The 17,178-nt window shown below is 39.2% G+C and overlaps 2 protein-coding genes across 2 annotated transcripts in view; one reads left to right on the forward strand and one right to left on the reverse strand.

The window, feature by feature from the left end:
• Positions 1–2,230: 2,230 nt before the first annotated feature.
• Positions 2,231–17,178, forward strand: part of LOC117816496 (myosin phosphatase Rho-interacting protein-like) — a 34,843-nt gene continuing 19,895 nt past the window's right edge. Inside the window, exons 1-3 of the mRNA XM_034688789.1 lie at positions 2,231–2,692; positions 6,475–6,601; positions 10,293–10,502. The gene's annotated coding sequence lies outside the window, so the exon portion shown is untranslated. The remainder of the gene's footprint in view (positions 2,693–6,474; positions 6,602–10,292; positions 10,503–17,178) is intronic.
• LOC117816497 (ATP-sensitive inward rectifier potassium channel 12-like) lies at positions 4,472–14,903 on the reverse strand. The gene is given in 4 exon segments (XM_034688790.1): positions 4,472–6,313; positions 6,315–6,573; positions 8,302–8,480; positions 14,832–14,903. Coding segments are annotated over 3 exon segments (1,731 nt in total). The 5' UTR covers positions 8,394–8,480; positions 14,832–14,903; the 3' UTR covers positions 4,472–4,933.

A 17,178-nucleotide genomic window follows, 5' to 3' on the forward strand; every position in this document is an offset into this window, starting at 1 on the left:
CTTCACGACTCAACAACACACAACAGCTCATTATGCAGCCAAAGATCCCCCAGCTACAGCTCCCAGCGCCTAAACACTGTCCCCTGCCGAGCACACACACTGTCACCAGCACTCTGGCTGCACAGCCCGGGGCCACAAACAGCCAGTGAGGCCAGAGAGGGCAATCCAGATATACGGGGTGTCACACACATGAAAGCACGCGCACACACTCACACACTTAACCTACATGAGGATGAACACACAGCACCTTATTAGGCCTGATCCTTGTTGGCCATTAGCAGCTTTAGCAGAGGTCTCAGGGGTCGCCCAGCTGCTCTCCCTCAACGGCGCTGATGACAGGGGGTGTGTGACGGAATGGTTAATTAAGCAGCATCAGAAAGGAGAGCGAGGAATGGGATGACAGGAGGAGAGACAGATAGCACAGAAGGGAAATAGGTTGTTAGAGAGGACGGGAGGAGACATTTAACCAATCAAAGAGAGGTTGATTTGATTACAGGAGAGAAAAATGAATGAGAGTTACCAAAGCAAAAAATTCTAGCCTCAAGGCTGCCACCTTGTTGAGTCTTCTGAGGATTGTAAAGTAATTTAAAGGCAATAAATAATCAGCAGGGGGGATTAGAGCATGACATCACCCTAATAAAAGATCATGTTAATGAGGAACAGTGGCTCAGAGGTTTGCATCCTTACCTCACTGCAACACTGCCAGGGTTCAGTACTTCCTGTGTGTGAGTATGGGTTTCTTCAAGGTGCTCTTTCTTTAAGAATGCGTGTGTGTGTGCGTTAAAGATGCACTAGCAGGCCTCAGATCTGTTCCCCGTGTGCTGTTGTGACTCGAGAGAGAACAACCGAATTTCTCCCAGTGGAGATAAACAAAATCTATTACATGATTCAAGTCAACTGAAATGGGTTGGGATTACACAGCTCCTTATCACAGTACAATGTCTTTAGACTCGTCATCCAACTGATACAACTAGAGAGGTACAAATGTGTTAAGAAGGAGTCAAGTTTTGCTTCAAGACAGACTTGAACAAATGTGAACTTTCCCTCAATTGAGTCCAGCCAGTTCTGGAATGCCTTTATCGTCATTGCAAATTGTACAACAACATCTGCTGTGCAACTCTTATGAACAAAATGAACATTCAACACACACCCAGATGCATTCCATCAAACAGACATATATTTTTTATAAGGAATAGGAAAAAAGAGATTGATTCATTGTTGAAAACTAAAATTTCTGAAAGCTGTGTTATTAAATCTACTCAATTTAACACAATTATATTTTAGAGGGATTCAAAAAAGCTTGATTTATTGTCCTCCATTCATCTTTCAGCTCTTTGCAGATGGTACATATGTCTGTGTTTTTCTCATAAAACCTCCACAACTCTCAAAATAATGTTGACCAGTCAGATGTTCAACACCTGCAGCAAGCTAAAAACTTTACTGCTTGCCTCCAGACTGTAAAGTGAAAGAAGGCCCAGATCACACCTATGTTACTCTACAGCCACTGGCTCCCAGTCAATTTCAGGATCAATTTTAAAATGTGTTTTTGTCTTTTAAAGCTTTCAGTGGCTTTGTATTGTCGCACCTTGTTGAACTTTTATGTATTCACACTCCAGCTGAAGTAATGAGATCAGCCAACCAACTGTTACTGGATGTGCGTAAAACTAGGCTGAAAAACTAGGTAACTGCAGTAATGTCCCCATAACTTGTGGAACAGCTTATCACTTTAATAAGATCTACCTCGTCTCTTGAACATTTTAAATTGTGAGCTTATTGGGATGTGTATTATCATTCTTGTTTTACTCTTTTAACTTCATAAAGCTAACCTAGTTTGTTTTTTAAATATGCTATATAAAAGAAGTTGACTTGACTTGACCTCATGAAATAACTCCAAGGAGCTTGAGGTTGAACTCTAAAAATAAGTCTTGATTAAAATGAAAAATTCAAATTTTCTTACTGATAGGCACTGATAAAAAAGCAAAACAGTTTGGTCATAAGCTGTTATGGCTAGCAGGAAAATATTGTGCCAAAATGCTGTTGATCCAAACATCCAGTCAAATATAAATGAAGCACTTGGGCAGGTTTTGACCTTCTCAGCAGTGAATGACTGTCATCAAGTGTTTGGATGGACAGGGTGCATATTTGTAAGATGACTGAACGGGTCTATTTATAGATGGCTATGTCATGTTTCAAATATGTTGATGGGGATTTCAGTACACGATGGATCAAAGCCAACAAAGTCATATACTGCAGAAGCGGTGAAATAATCACTACATCATCCCTGTGTAGAACTGTTACTTTTGCTTACCGCGATGTATCCATTCGACCACATGGAGGCGCTTGAACAACAGCGAGAAATAGGATGCGTGCATGCAGTGTAACACTCACAGAACGTACCCTGTCCAACTCGATCACACCTGATCCCACTATAATCAAGGCAGATGGCATGTTAATGTCTACAAAGTTCATGACTAAAAAAATAAATATTTATATTCTGGAAAAAATGTAATTTCAAGTACATAAAGGTGTGTGACCCCACTAGACCCCAACTATTTAAAATCAGGAAGAAATAAAACCTACAGAAAATGAACACAGAAACCTGTCATTTGAGAAAAATGCTAAAACTCTGGCAGAAGGAAAGTTTAAAGACCCCGTCCACTGGAAGAACTGACGCAACTGAGAGCCCTTGAAGGTATGTTCAGTAAAAGATTCATTTTTAATTCACCCGTTATTTTCATATATCAGAAAACTCTCCTGATTTGTTTTCCATGTCTGTTGAAGATAGACTTCAGTTCCTGTTTACACACAAAGTGTTTCAGTTTGCTCAGTTTGTGTTAAATGCTGTTCAGCAGTGAATGAGCACACTCTATGTCTGATTTAGTTGTTGTTACTGTCAAATGTCTGAAGTGTACCACTGTGCTTTTGAATTACTTTAGGTCATTGTTGGACATGTGCAGTATTGTAACTGCTCTCTTCTTTTTCTGTTTCTTCTTATGTTGTTGCTTCTATTTTGTTTTGTTTTTGTAGTGTCTTGTAAGTCCATATGGGCTGGGCACCTTTACGGTGCATGACACAATGAATAATCAATAAACTAAACTAAACTAAACTAAACTAAACTAAACTAAACTAAACATATGTGTGCTCATCTGTTAGTGTTTATGCATCCCCAAGCGCTGATGCACGGACTTCACTGATGTTAGCTCAGACTGCATTTATATTAGCTGCAAGTTAGATTACAATGGATGTAGTCTACTGAATGTCTTTTCCCAATTATTTTTTGTTTTTAGGCTCAGAGTTCACCAGAAACTTTGTTGTTTCATTTAATTGTCTTTTACCCCTCAGTATACTTAATAAAAGCAAAGTCATGAAGCAGACAAGCCCCATCTTGCACTGCTGTTGTCACTGACATGTTGAATGTTGAGTGTTGTTTGTCTATTTGTTAGTGTTTGTGTTGTTTATCGACAAGCTGGTACACTGCAAACCAAATTGCCCTCTGGGATTAATAAAGTTCTCTGAATCTGAATCTGAATCTGAGAATAATTAACACAATTTAAAGTTAGTTGTCCTACTAGAGCGACTGAGTGCTTCTCTTAGCGAACTTTTTAAGCAGAAAAAATGTGGAAAAGTGAAAGTAAATCTCGAAAAACCCACAAGTGCAAGGGCTATGTACAAGTCTACAAGTCAGAGTGATGGTGGGTCCCTGAAGTCTTCAGGCTACATGCCCCTAGAGGCTAAATGCTGATGTCAACATGCTAATATGCTGATGAATGAACAGGGGAAATGTAATTTTTCAACCATATTAGTTCAGCATCTTAGCATGCTAACATTTGCCAATTGAAACGTATTACAAAGAATAGCTAAAGCTTATAGCCTGTGTCAATAATTTTGCACACATTTGGTTCTAAACAAAAGTACCTGAGAGTAAATACTGTCCTAATTATAGTAAATTTGTGAAACTTTACGGAATAATGACAGGTATCACAATTCATCCTGCTTTGCCCTGAAATCCAGCCATACTCTGTTTAATACTAAATCACCGGTGTGTGCTCTTGTACAATTAGGAACAGGTGGTAATTAGCATGGTTGGAGTGTTAAATTAGTGATGAAATGACAAATAGAAGCTCAAATGAGACACTACCATCATTTAAAGTAAGTTGTTTATTGGCTGCTTTATTCATACAAAACAAAAACTGTTGCAAAGGGTTTATATTTAATGATAAAAGTTAGAATAAAGTGCATGTTATTTATTTTTACATGTTTGTGTTGCCATTTATATTCTGTGTCATGGTTAGGGTTTGGATTTTTTTTCAACTTGTTGTCAATTAGAGAACCAACTGACAACTTTTTAAAAACAAAATAGCTTCTTTCTTTAATATGAAAAATAACAAAAATCAGGCAGGACGACAAATGATTAAAATACATAAATAATTTATTTACGCAGGAAAAATAAGTTTATTTAAGCTGAGCATTTTTGTCTTTCTTTAATATAAACAAAGTTTTCTCCCTTAGCATTTATCTGTATATGATGCATAATCATTTAAAATTAAAACAAAACATATTTACAAAAAATTAATGAAATCAAGAACAAAAAGCTTGAATTAACTGTAGATTACACTGTCATATTTATTTATGCAATAAAACAAAAAACCTCATGATTAGAGAGAAAAAAGTGGTCACCATGTCTAAAAGTGGATGAGCTGTGCGTTCTCTTGATGCTGATGTTACAAATGAAAATGCACCATATCTGAAATCAGTGCAAGAAATGAGTTTAAGAGGAGTGGATGTTGTGGCATCTGCAAAAGCATTCTTTTCTTACACCAAATTGCCAGTCAGATGTATATCCTCCATTGGTGTTTTGAATTAGTTCAGTGCTTTGGTTGGATGAAAACCAAAGAAGAGAGGAATGAAATGGAAGGGCAACCATTACGACTGATTAAACTCCTGACTCTCTGCTGATGTATAAAGGTAGGGTGGGCTGTAGTCTGTCAAGGCTGATCTGATTCTCTGAGTCCAGAACACAAAGCATTTCCACCGTCTGCTGCTCCACAAATGTCTCTTTGAAACCCAAGTGAATGTCCTCTCTCATTTTTACCTCTCTGTCACTTCTTACAATCATGCTCGCCACCTCTTCTGCTACGCCCCCCTCATCTTCTTCATCCCCGAAGCACAACGCTACCTCATTTTCATAGCAGAAAGCACTGGGAGAGTGAGGGCCCAACAGGTGGCGGGTTGCCCTAGGGGCAAATGGGGATGGGGACTTGGAACAACTTGAGCTGGAGGATGAGGACTGCCCGCCTCGACCCATAATCTGGCTCAGTTCTCTGGCACTGCAGCTAGGCGTGGATGGCACTTCGTAGGTCTTATGAAAGCGAGAGTAGTCCACGTGGTAACGGTCACCTTTCTCAAAGACCACAGGCTCAAAGCGGTGACCCCACAGGATCTCCTTGGCCAAGTAGGAGCTTCGAGCCTGAGTGGTCATAGCTGTGGCCTCCACCATCCCCTCCAGGATGACCACAATCTCAAATTCCTCTTTCTGCAGGTCATCACGGCTCAAGTTATACAGAGGACTGTTCTTGTTGATCTCATGAACCACCACCAGTGGTGACACAAGAAACAGGCGATCAAGCCCATCATCATAGCCCACATCAATGTCTGTTTGCTCCATAGGGAGGTACTCGCCCTCTGCAGTCACATGTGGCTTAATGAGCTGAGCACGAACATGTGCCTCTACAATGTGGCTCTTGCGCATGTTCCCCAGACGCCACATCAGGCACAGCTTACCATCTCGCAGAGCGATGACGGCATGATGGGAGAACAGTAAGGTCTGTGCCCGTTTCTTGGGTCGCACCATCTTTGCCATGATCGTGCCAATCATGAAGGAGTCAATAATGCAGCCCATGATGGACTGAACCACCACAGTTATCACAGCGACTGGGCACTCTTCTGTGACACACCTGAAACCATATCCAATGGTGGTCTGGGTCTCTATAGAGAAGAGGAATGCCCCAATGAAACCCTGGATGTGGAGAATGCATGGCCTCCATTCATCTTTCTCATCATCAGTGCTGCCTCGAGAATCCCCTTCCTTCACAGGGATACGAATATTAAAGTCTCCATGTGCAAGCGCCACTCCCCAGAAGATGAAGCCAAACAACAGCCAAGACAGAAGGAAAGTAGCGGTGAAAATGAGCAGCAGGTACCGCCAGCGTATATCCACACAGGTGGTGAAAATGTCAGCAAGGTATCGTCTAGGCTTGTCCTCCATGTTGTTGAACACCACATTGCACTGACCGTTCTTTTTCACAAAGCGACCTGCGCAGGCGGCCAACGCTCAGATCCAGGCCCAGTCGATATGAGGGCGAATTACGGCAGCTTTTGTGCATGACGGGTTCATTTGTCACTCTAAGAGACAAAGCTCCTCTTCCCTCATCACTTCCTGGACACTCATCACCATCTTCTTCACCCCGCATACAGGCCCCCGATAGTGTCTGCTGAGCCAGAGGGCTGTGGCCATTGTGGAGACCCAGGCTGGAGATCTTCAGGGCATCTTCATCGGTGGAAACGATGCTGTATCTGGAGGCACAGAAGAGAAACTAGCATAGTAATACAGCCATCACTTACAAACTTCAGTGTTTCTCATACAGCAGGCTGCCTAAGTATAATCACTAACCAGTTTTACCTTTTTTTTTATCCATATAAGATCACCATCAATTATCAATGAGAATGAACTATCAAACAATTTTCGGGAATCTTTATTGGATTCCCGAATGCCAATAAAGACATGGTTGCTTAAATTAGCCTTAACTCTGACATTCAGGATTAAACAAAACACATTTAGGAAATACCACACAGTTGATTTGAGAGCACATTTTGAACAGATATTTCTTAAGTAACCTGTTATCCCACAATAACTAATGTGCTCCCTGGCTTTGGAGGCAGCAGTCACCAAACAGTGTAGCTGTCAATAATGATTGTTTAATTATGGAGTATAACTCTTGGTAGTGCTCCATGCACACTGCTTGAGCATGTGGAGAAATCCAAACAGTGACAGTTATCCATTTACTAGTTGTATGTCTGTTAAAGGTGTGTAGTCAAAAGGAATATTAAGCAAAATCTAGCAGACAGATTGAAATGCCCCCTTGCTCACTCCCCCCATTGGTTAAGTGACGGTGGCCTTTGAGGACAAGAGGTTGCTATGATCCATGATAAATGATTCTCTATTCGTCAAGTTTTTACGAACAAAAACATCTTGTCAATACAAATGATTTTGGGAACAACAGCAAAAAACGCTGACCTCTTCTGTATCTACCCCTGGTGCATTTCAGGCAGCCATTGGCTGAATACAAAATGATGTTACTAGTTTGCCTTTTCTGTGCTATTGTAGAAATATGGCGGTGCAAGATGGCTGTCACTGTGGGAGAGAACCCGCTCCTGATGTAGATATAATAGGCTCATTCTAAGTGAACAAAAACAAAACCATTTTTAATACAGGTGACACTAATTTGAACATATGTACAATATGAATATTATATTCCAGTTCTCAGAAGTTTGTTCTGCTAAATGCCACTTAATACTACACACTGCACCTTTTACACTATAACTGGACAAGTGGTTTTTTTTGGGGGGGGGGGGGGGGGGGGGGGGGGGGGTTGTTGGATCCGGAAAAGTGTTAAGATTTTTGTGAACTTTAATAAATGGAAGAAAATCTGGTTTTCAGTACTTTTATAAGAAAGTTATTTTGCTTTATACTGTAAATGTCTCTGTACTAAGAGTCAAGCCATTGATACATTATTGGAGTGTCTTACTTTTAATCCACTGTCAACAGGAAACAGAAAAGATTTAACATCTAATTAAGTCACAAGAAAAGGGTTGATTTCTCAATAAAATATTCTAGGTCCTTTAAAAGAAAGAGCCACTGTGGTTTTTTCAGTGATAAGGGTTTCTTTTAATATGTTATCTATTTCATCAGTCTGTAGTTGAAATTGTTAATAATAAATGGGTTGTCATCCAGATGCCCTGCAGACATTTTCCAGAAGGTCGAATGTTGAACCGTGTATTTGACTGATGGACTACAGTGTCCATTTTCACAACCTTGCAACCCAAATATGTATTTTTTTCCTTAAAATGGCTTTAAACTATTAATTATTTTGTTCATATAGCTTAGTAGATATTACCTATTGTAATATTGTAGTCTCAGCTGTTACTCATGTATAGACAAAACCATGACCTATCTAAATTTTCATTTTGACGAATAAAGCAGTTTTGGTCGTTAAACCTGTTGGATTTCTTATATTCTCTTACCTGTTGACTCGCACCGCTCCCATGGCACCAGTGATCATCAGGCTGTGTCTGCGAGGGCAGTAATGTAGGTTGGGGCGGGCAGTTCCAACCATTAAAGTACTGTTGCTGGACAGGGAGGCAGTATGAGCTCAGGTCTGTCTTGTGTGTGTTAGCAGTGCTGCCTTCTTGTAATACATTTTCTGTAAACAGAGAGAATAAGAGATATTAACGTACTTACCACAAATGTAAATTTGAATACGCTTAGAAGTGGCCCACAAAGTAATCCATAAGATAAATAATGCATTTAGGGGTTCCTCTTATGCTTGTAGTCTCCATTATGGAAAGTCATTTATATGACTTTAGTATGGATAGCTTGAAGATGTGATGTGTTGTATTGCACAGAACAAAATCAGATTAATCTACATGGCCAGTTATAAAGGGCCACAACCTCAAAACCTTAGTAGAAATTATATTCTGGCATGAGGGGCCTTCACAGGATATTTCTGTCTGACAATATCTTTTTTTATCATTGTTCTGACAGAACATAAATACAAGGTGAGGGTCCAAAGCATTGCTAGTAGCACAGGAGGCTGGACCATACACACATAGGAACCATGTGCTAATGTTAACATGCTCACATAGGTAGTGTTGGTCTGCTAATGTTTAATGTGGCGTACAGCATTTACCACTTTCACCTTGTTCAGTGTGTTTGCATGCAAACATTTGGTAAACATAAATGTACTTCAGCTAGCTGGGGGCTGTACTCATAATGTGGGACTTTGCATTAGTGCCAACATGCTAACATGTTCAAAGTAACAATGTTAGCATGCTAATGTGATCGGTTGTTTACCACAGTCACTAGTTCAGTTTGTTAGCATGCTAACATCTGGTAATAAATTAAAACTAAGTACAGTTGGCTGGTGGAGAAGTCATTAGTTGTTCAAATACTTCGTCATAAAATGGAATCAGATACATTTGAAAGAATCATCTAAATTATTCAAGTTTATCCTTAAAGGGGCACAAACTAAAGTTTATAACAGTTTTTTTCACTTCAGAAAAAAAGGTATTGAGATGTTTCCCGAAAATAAGAACTTTTAAATTCATAGTTGTGGAAAGGTCTGTGATATAAACTAAAATATATGACCTTTGTGGACCATACATTTCTGTGAAAAAAATCAATGACCATTTATCAAATAGTTTTAGATATATTAGTCCAGATGATAGCAGTATACTGGCTGACAGGATGACAGTGTAATCCATAGAGCCATGCTGCCTGCCTGGCAAAAAATCTGAAAAATCAAAAATCTGCCCTGCAAATTTTGGCCTTGCCCTAATGCATGGGGCAGACCAGACAGTTTTGTGTAATGAAAGCTTATTGATTGGGGCCTTGCTACTGGTTAGCCTTAGGGACCTTCAGGCCAACCAGGGGTGGAAAACCAGACAGGCAGTGGAGTGGACAGAGGTCTAAAAAAGAGATGAATCAGTGGTAATCTACTGTTAGAGGAACAATTGATCTGCTGTTTGGCCTGATGACAAGGTTGGAGGGTGCGTGGCTTATTATGTCAGCACGCTGGTGAACAGGAGAACCAAAAAGCACCAGGTTGCATAACCAATAGAAGGACAACCACACGCAATACAAAATGGCATCAATGGTCTATGTGTTATTGTGTGTGAATAACTTTGGTTGTTAAATTAGTTTACAGGGCTGCTTTAATCAAAGTCATCATGGATTGTCTTGGAGAAATGTTTGACAACTGCATCTGGAAAGCCTTTGTTCGATATCACTGGCACGGCAATAACAAACCTAAGCAAATAGAAACACACACACACATACAGATTTGATGGGATTTGATGTCATGTAATGTGTGCTATCCTCTTGTGCGTGTGTGTGTGTGTGTGTGTGTGTGTGTGTGTGTGTGTGTTGTGTGTGTATATGTATGTGTGTGTGTGTGTGTGTGTGTGTGTGTGTGTGTGTGTGTGTGTGTGTGTGTGTGTGTGTGTGTTCCTTCCAGACTCTTATTCCTGTTACACCAAGGACAGATGTTACGATCTGGCTGCTGATTGGCTGGATGAAGGGTGATTTGGACTGGATAATCCCAAAAGGGCAGATGATTACGTCAGCTCAATGACTTCCACAGCTGGAGGAAAGAGTCCTCTATGTGGAACACAACAATATCTCGCAGAGTCCTTAAAGACTGGAGCCAATATGCTGGGTCATTCAGGTCAGCCCCACACCAGCAGCACCATGTGTGCAACATGAACAACACAACACGGTTCATATGTTTGTTTGTCCACGCATATCAATTGATACAATTGTTGAAGGGCAACCCATGTTTTCATAAGAATCACTTAATCATTGTGTGACCAGTTGGTGCTGTGTTTAATGTTCTTAACCTTAATGTTGTATTAGCTTCATGACAAACATTTAGTGAGTTTCTCATTAGATTAGACTTCTTAAAATTTTACATTCTTGTTCTTTTACAGAAAACAAGTAGAAAAATAAAAGTTCAAGCAAATATATCAATTTATAGTCAAATTAAAATCATATTTGAAAATATGTGAAATAATTGAAAGAAAAAAATCTACAATGCTAAATTTATTCTGATTACAGGCTTTGTGATTTTTACTGCTACTTCAACTCAGCCTTTTTCCTTTCCCCATGTTCACATAATCTCTTTTTATCAAAGCAGCACATTGTTCATAGTAAAGAGGACAGTAGAAAACAAAAATGAACTTGCATGAACTGTTATCAAGATGGCAAATTAATCAAATCTTCTTGTTTTTCTCAAAGTGTAGCCACCAGTTATGTTTACTGTGAGTTTTATTGTATCCCATTTGATTGGCTATAAGAATAATGTAGTGATTACCCCCCAAAATGAAATGTATCCTCATCATCATGCTTACAAACAAGACTCCAAAATCCATTTATTAGTGTTCATAACAAACTGCAGCAGACAGCTGGTGAGGACATTACATGCATGTTTGTTAAGCTTTGTAAAGCTGAATAGGCTCAATTGTTGTTAAAATGTTTGAGAGGTGTTGAATCAACTCTCCCTTTGCCTACCTACCCAATCAAAAACGAAGAAAAAAAAGCTGTTAATATGATGCTTTGTAACACTAATGTGCTGTTGCCATGAGAACCAACAGGTGACACAAGAGCAATATATCTTACAGCGTTACATAATTTCATACAAATGGCAAAAGCTACCAAGCACGACATGTCCTTCGCCATACATAGGCTTACACTTATGTCCATTTACTAGAGCTGTATGTACTAGAAAATAACTATAGATTGAAGTGATGTCTTTTTCATGTCTCTTTTCATTGTCTGCTTGACAATCCAACAAACTACCTTTTATAGCTATGGACAAGTCAATCACATGCAGTTTGAGATATGACTTAAAAAATCACACCAAGTCCAAATCTAGGCATGTGTTGCACTGACACTAAACATGACCATTTTACTGGTTTTATAAATAGACTGACATAGACACTGAATAAAACATGGAGGTAGTATCAGTCACGTCACCCATTTGTTTCCAAAAGGGAGTTTTGAGCTCACAATGATGGTGCTCTCTATATTGGAATTGCTGACTAAGCCTAACTTTTGGTCGTGGCAAAGAGGCAGAGTTGAGGTGGGCATTTAGCCACCTCGCTAACATCTACAGTGTGCCTGCCTGTCAGTCAAGTCCTCCGTGCTCCTAACTATGAAAAACTCGTAACCTGAATATTTTCAAAACAAATCGGTTCTAAATAAAAACTCACCCCCTGTACAGTATTTACAAATATAGAAATATCTACTCAGAACAAAATAATCCTTTAAACCAGGCTGTAAACATTTTTGTTTTTGCTGTAAAGATGGGGAGTGTTTGTGGTTTCCAGAGCCAGCCTCAAGTGGACACTCAAGGCACTGCAGTTTCCAACACTTCTGTATCAGCTTTATATCTCAAGACCAGAAGTTGATGCTTAGTTTTAAATTGTTCATAACATTATCCATAACTCGTCAAAGACGTTTGGTGTCATGGGTTGTTTACAATGCGTGTATTTGTAGGCTTTTGTTAGATATTTAATTGTCTTACAAATGCTCATAGTTGTAAATCTTTTTGCATTCAGCTGTTTTGGCTAGCAGATCTTTTTTTCTTAGATGAAATAGTCCTCGGGGGAGAAGTAGCAATAACTAATGGTTAATCATAGTCACAGTTTTAGCCGTCTCCATAGGAACATCTCTGCACTTTCTTTGAGTGTAACCACAAATTCAAATAACTGTGGCTATATTGTGTGGAGGACCATGAATGGTGCTCTCGTGCCTGATGTAGCTCTTATTCAAATACGTCAGAGGAAATATACTGACGTATATTATATCGTAATCCAATACAAAGGAAAAGGATGGAGGAAGCCCTTTTCAAATAGCAGATTACTTCATCCCTTAATCTCCAAATCCAAGCAATACAAAAGGTGGATGGTGGTTGCTGTGTGACCTGGCTTAAGTCCTTGTGTGTAATCTGAGATCTGATGATATGAGAAGGGGAGGGGTGGAAGGGTAAGATGGAACAAAAAAACAAAAAAGCAAGATAAGAAAGAAACAAGGAAACAAAATGAAGAAACTGGAAAGGAAGAAACCAGAAATTTTGTTAGGGAGGGGTTTTATAGGTATGAGGTCATCACGTTTGACAGGTGTGAGGAAGGATACAGATTAAGATGAAGAGATTATTACGTCAGGGAATGTCACTACAACATGTGATGATATTTACAGAGATATACACACCATAAGCATGATGAAACACAATCTACAATCTCAGTGTGACTACCTTGTACAAGGGCACAGACCACGTGCAAACAAAGAGAGCTGTATTTGATCATGCTCTTCTTTTTGGAGGTGTTACTCTTATGATTTTATATATTTTTGTGTCTCTGCACAACACGTTCTCTTACAGCTGATATTTAAAGATGGCTCACATGTCCCATGGGACTGCAGTGAGTCTACGCACTGTCTCAATCCTACGGAGATGAAAAAATAGCAAATTGTTAGTGGTATGAGTTTATTTTGAGCAGACCTTTTGTCATCCTACACACACATCCACACACACGCAACAAACGCACACACATACTAGAAATGCCACTGAATCAAACTACAAAAAACAACCAAACAGTGGTAAAATGTAACCACAATTTACCCTAGAGCTACGCTTTCCCTTTAAAATGCTTGTTCCACAGTACTTTCATATTCTACTACTTATTCTTCTACTTCACCTTGTCCTGGCAGAGATATATTGTATTATATATTCTATTAATTTGTTACTTTTCAAATTTAGTTCCTACATACAAAGCATAATCTAGTTTTTTTCTTTCTCTTCCTGTATTTTCCTTCGTTTGCTTTTTGTTGTCTTCAGTGAGTTTGTTGTGAAGCACTTTTTATCAACAGAGTTGTGTGTAAAGTGGTTTATAAATAAAGTTGATTTTATTTAGTCCATAGTGATGTTTCACTTGAAGAATTTGATGGTATATACAATACATATCACACCATTGAAAAAATGCTCTGTTACTTTTATATGTCAAATGTGTTGAGGATTAACTTTTAATGTATTAACATACAAGGGTGACTGGCTGACCTTGTATGCTGGTAAACTTTTATTTGTTTTCCTTTAAAATGACTGACAGCTGGGCTACTCTTGTGACAGTATATGATATCTAGAATTAGGACCCATAGCAAAGATAAATTGAAGTTTGAACTATAAAAAATAAATTGGAGGAATAAGTTGCAGGCAGAAAAAAGAATATAAATACTTTAGGATCTAACTGACGGATAAAAAAAAATGAATGGAATGATAGACTGAAATACTTGTGTGGCATGACAAAAAGCCAAGCCTAGAAATGCGTATGTCATGTGTATTGAAAATCACGCAGCTAAAAGTGGAGTTTCCATCTTTGCACATGCATCACTGCAGTAGGAAGCTTTAAATGCCAATCAATGGTTCACACAGTGTAAGCAGAAGTTATGACGGGGCAGTTTGCAAACTAAGCACCAGCTGTGACGTGTGTTGGTTTCATTGAGGCCATAGGAGCTGTCCAGTGCTGAAAATCAATGTGAAGCCTGCAGGAATAATCGACAGCTGAGAGTGAAGAGGGGTGGGGGGTGGGATGAGGTGTTGTGGGGGTGGGGGTGGGGGAGAGCTGAAAATTACCCTAACCTTGAAAATGATTTTGGCCTTTAAAATCTTTTCCTCTATCTGTTTACACTCCCCACATTTTTTACAGTCGACTTACTCAGCCACATGAACGTTTTGTTTTGGTATTGATTTTTTTTTCTGAGTAAAGTAGTGAGGACATTGATAGATGACTATTGCAAAACTAAAACTAAACTGATCAACTCTGACAAAATCTGTTTTAAATTCAGGTCATGAAAAGATTTAAAAAATTTGAAGGTTGCTTTTTCCCACAAAAAAAAGAAAACAAACTAATCCTTTGGATTGTAGGATTGGGTTTTAGATCTGCCACGTAGAGACAAAAAGTGGAGACAAATTAAATGAGAATATGAAGACTTAAAAACTTACCCAGGTGTTACTGCTAGCTGAGTCACTTGAACACTACCATTGGTTTCATCCTCTTTAGACGGTATTTGAGTATGTTCACTGTTGGCACCGTCCTCTTCTCTTTTCTTCTGTTTCCCATCAATAGAAAAACAGTTTTTTAGTTAATCTGCTCCTGCATTTCTCTCGTAAAGATTTGTACATGTCTCCAGTCTGAGCTTTGTCTTGTTGATCCATGGTCCACTCGCTGCTGCCTGGTGGTTGTACATCTGCTCCTATCCTTGTATGTTTGTGTGCGAGTGTGTGCATGTGTGTGTGGGAGAGAGAGAGGGAGAGAGGGAGAGAGAGAGAGGGAGGGAGAGATAGAGCGAGAGAGATCTGATTATTTTCTGTTCCTATTTATATATGCTATTGTTTTTCCCAGAGCGTTGGGATGTGGATTGTATAATTTAGACTTCAACCCACTCAAACAGATACTTGCACAACATTAAAAAAAGAAATCCAGTTGGAACTTAAAATTGTCTTAGGCAATTTTACAGGATTTTATTACTGGCTCTGAGATACAAATTACAGTGTGTTGATCTTGGTTCAGATTCCAATTCGTTTTTGAATAGACTCAATGTTGAGCTACACTTAAATTCTTAAATTAATTTATCATTTTCTACATATGAATGGAGAGTTTTAATATATTTTAAATTTGTTGTTTAAACTTCCGCACTAAACAGCAGTTCACTGTAAGCGGCATTATCGGAGTCTCCTGGTGTGGTACTGGAAAGGGTTCTACCTAGGGGCTCTGTAGATCTGCTAGGGGGACTTCAGTGCTTTCGTGGGCAATGATTTACAAACTAAGTGCTTGGTGTGGGGTGGAAGAAATGGCTATTAGGACCTGAGCCAAAGTGGTCCTATTTTTGACTTCTGTGCTATTCATGGACTGGCCAAAAAAAAAAACACCATGAAATGTTGAGTCATAGGTTTACCTATTACAAGAACTGCCAAGGTTAAAGACCAATAATCCACTTTAGTGTTGTATAACCAGATCTGTGGTTGTATGTCTTGGACTCTTGGGCAAAGAGAGATGTAGAATTTTGAACGTATCACTACCTGATGATTGGTTGAATTAGGAGGATCTCTTTGTGTAGAACCAGGAACAACTGGCTTAGGCCCCTGTCTGCAACCCCAACCTGCCAGAAGATTTTTCATCCATCATTAGGGATGTTTGGAACAGAGAAACTGCATGGGCCTCACTCAGAGCCTCCATTGTGGAAGCTGCTGCTAGGACTTGTTGCCAGGAGGCTATAGGAGCCTTTGTAGATTATTAAGAACCTGTTTGTGAACACTGTTTATTTATTTTTTTGAGTTATATTTTGGGGCATTTTTGCCTTTATTGGACAGGGCAGCTGAGAAGAAACAGGTAGTAGGGAGTAGATGTGAAGTGTCATGTTTGAGGAGATCCCTGCTTTATGCAGATTATGTGGTTCTGTTACCTTCATCAAGCTGGGGTTGGAATGAGAGTCAGAACTTCTGATGCCAAAGGCATACTGTATGTTATATGAATGAATGCTGCCCGATCCAATAGACATAGGGGTTCAGGATCCGTTAGCCCCGAAAATCTATAATTTTTTCAGTGTATTGTTTCATAGTGAACGACAATCAAGGCCACATCTGGGACACCTCACAACCTCCCGACAATAAAGTCTAGCATGTTGAATTTTGATTTCTACTTTTCACAATGTGTTCAGTCACATCATTGACCAATGAAAGCACAGAGTGCTCTGCACACTCTAAATTAAATAGCAAGTATCTTAAGGACACTGAGGAGAATACGTGCTGTGATCTCTACAACTCCCACTAATTTTCATACTCTTCCTTCAACTTCACCAAAAAACAAAAAAATCTGTTTCTTGTCATAAAGGATTTTCAAACAAAACTATACATCACCACTAGTCTTGGAAACAGATTCAAGAAATCATTTAGCATCATGTGATTCTTTATCTCTCTTGACATGTGTATTTCTGTGCTCTTTGCATGTAGAATTGTTGATAGCATATTCACTGCTGGCTGTTAAACAAATTGCCCATCTGGGTTAAGAAAGTTTACCTTGAACTTGACCATGAGTGCAGCTCTCATCTAATGTTTTTCCTTGACACTCCATAAAGAGCTATAATTGGAAAAATTACACTAAACATTAGTGATGCTCTAATTTCTCTCAGTTCATTGTCATCTTTCTTCAGCCTCATTTCATGCAATCCCATGTCAACAGAGGTGATTAAGTTCCAGTTATTCTCGTGACATCATATGAGTGTGGTGTGACAGGTTTCACCAAGGTTACATAACAGTGATATGTCTTTAACCATCACTCATCCAGTATCTC

This window comes from Notolabrus celidotus, chromosome 7, assembly GCF_009762535.1.
Source record: "Notolabrus celidotus isolate fNotCel1 chromosome 7, fNotCel1.pri, whole genome shotgun sequence".
NCBI lineage: Eukaryota > Metazoa > Chordata > Actinopteri > Labriformes > Labridae > Notolabrus > Notolabrus celidotus.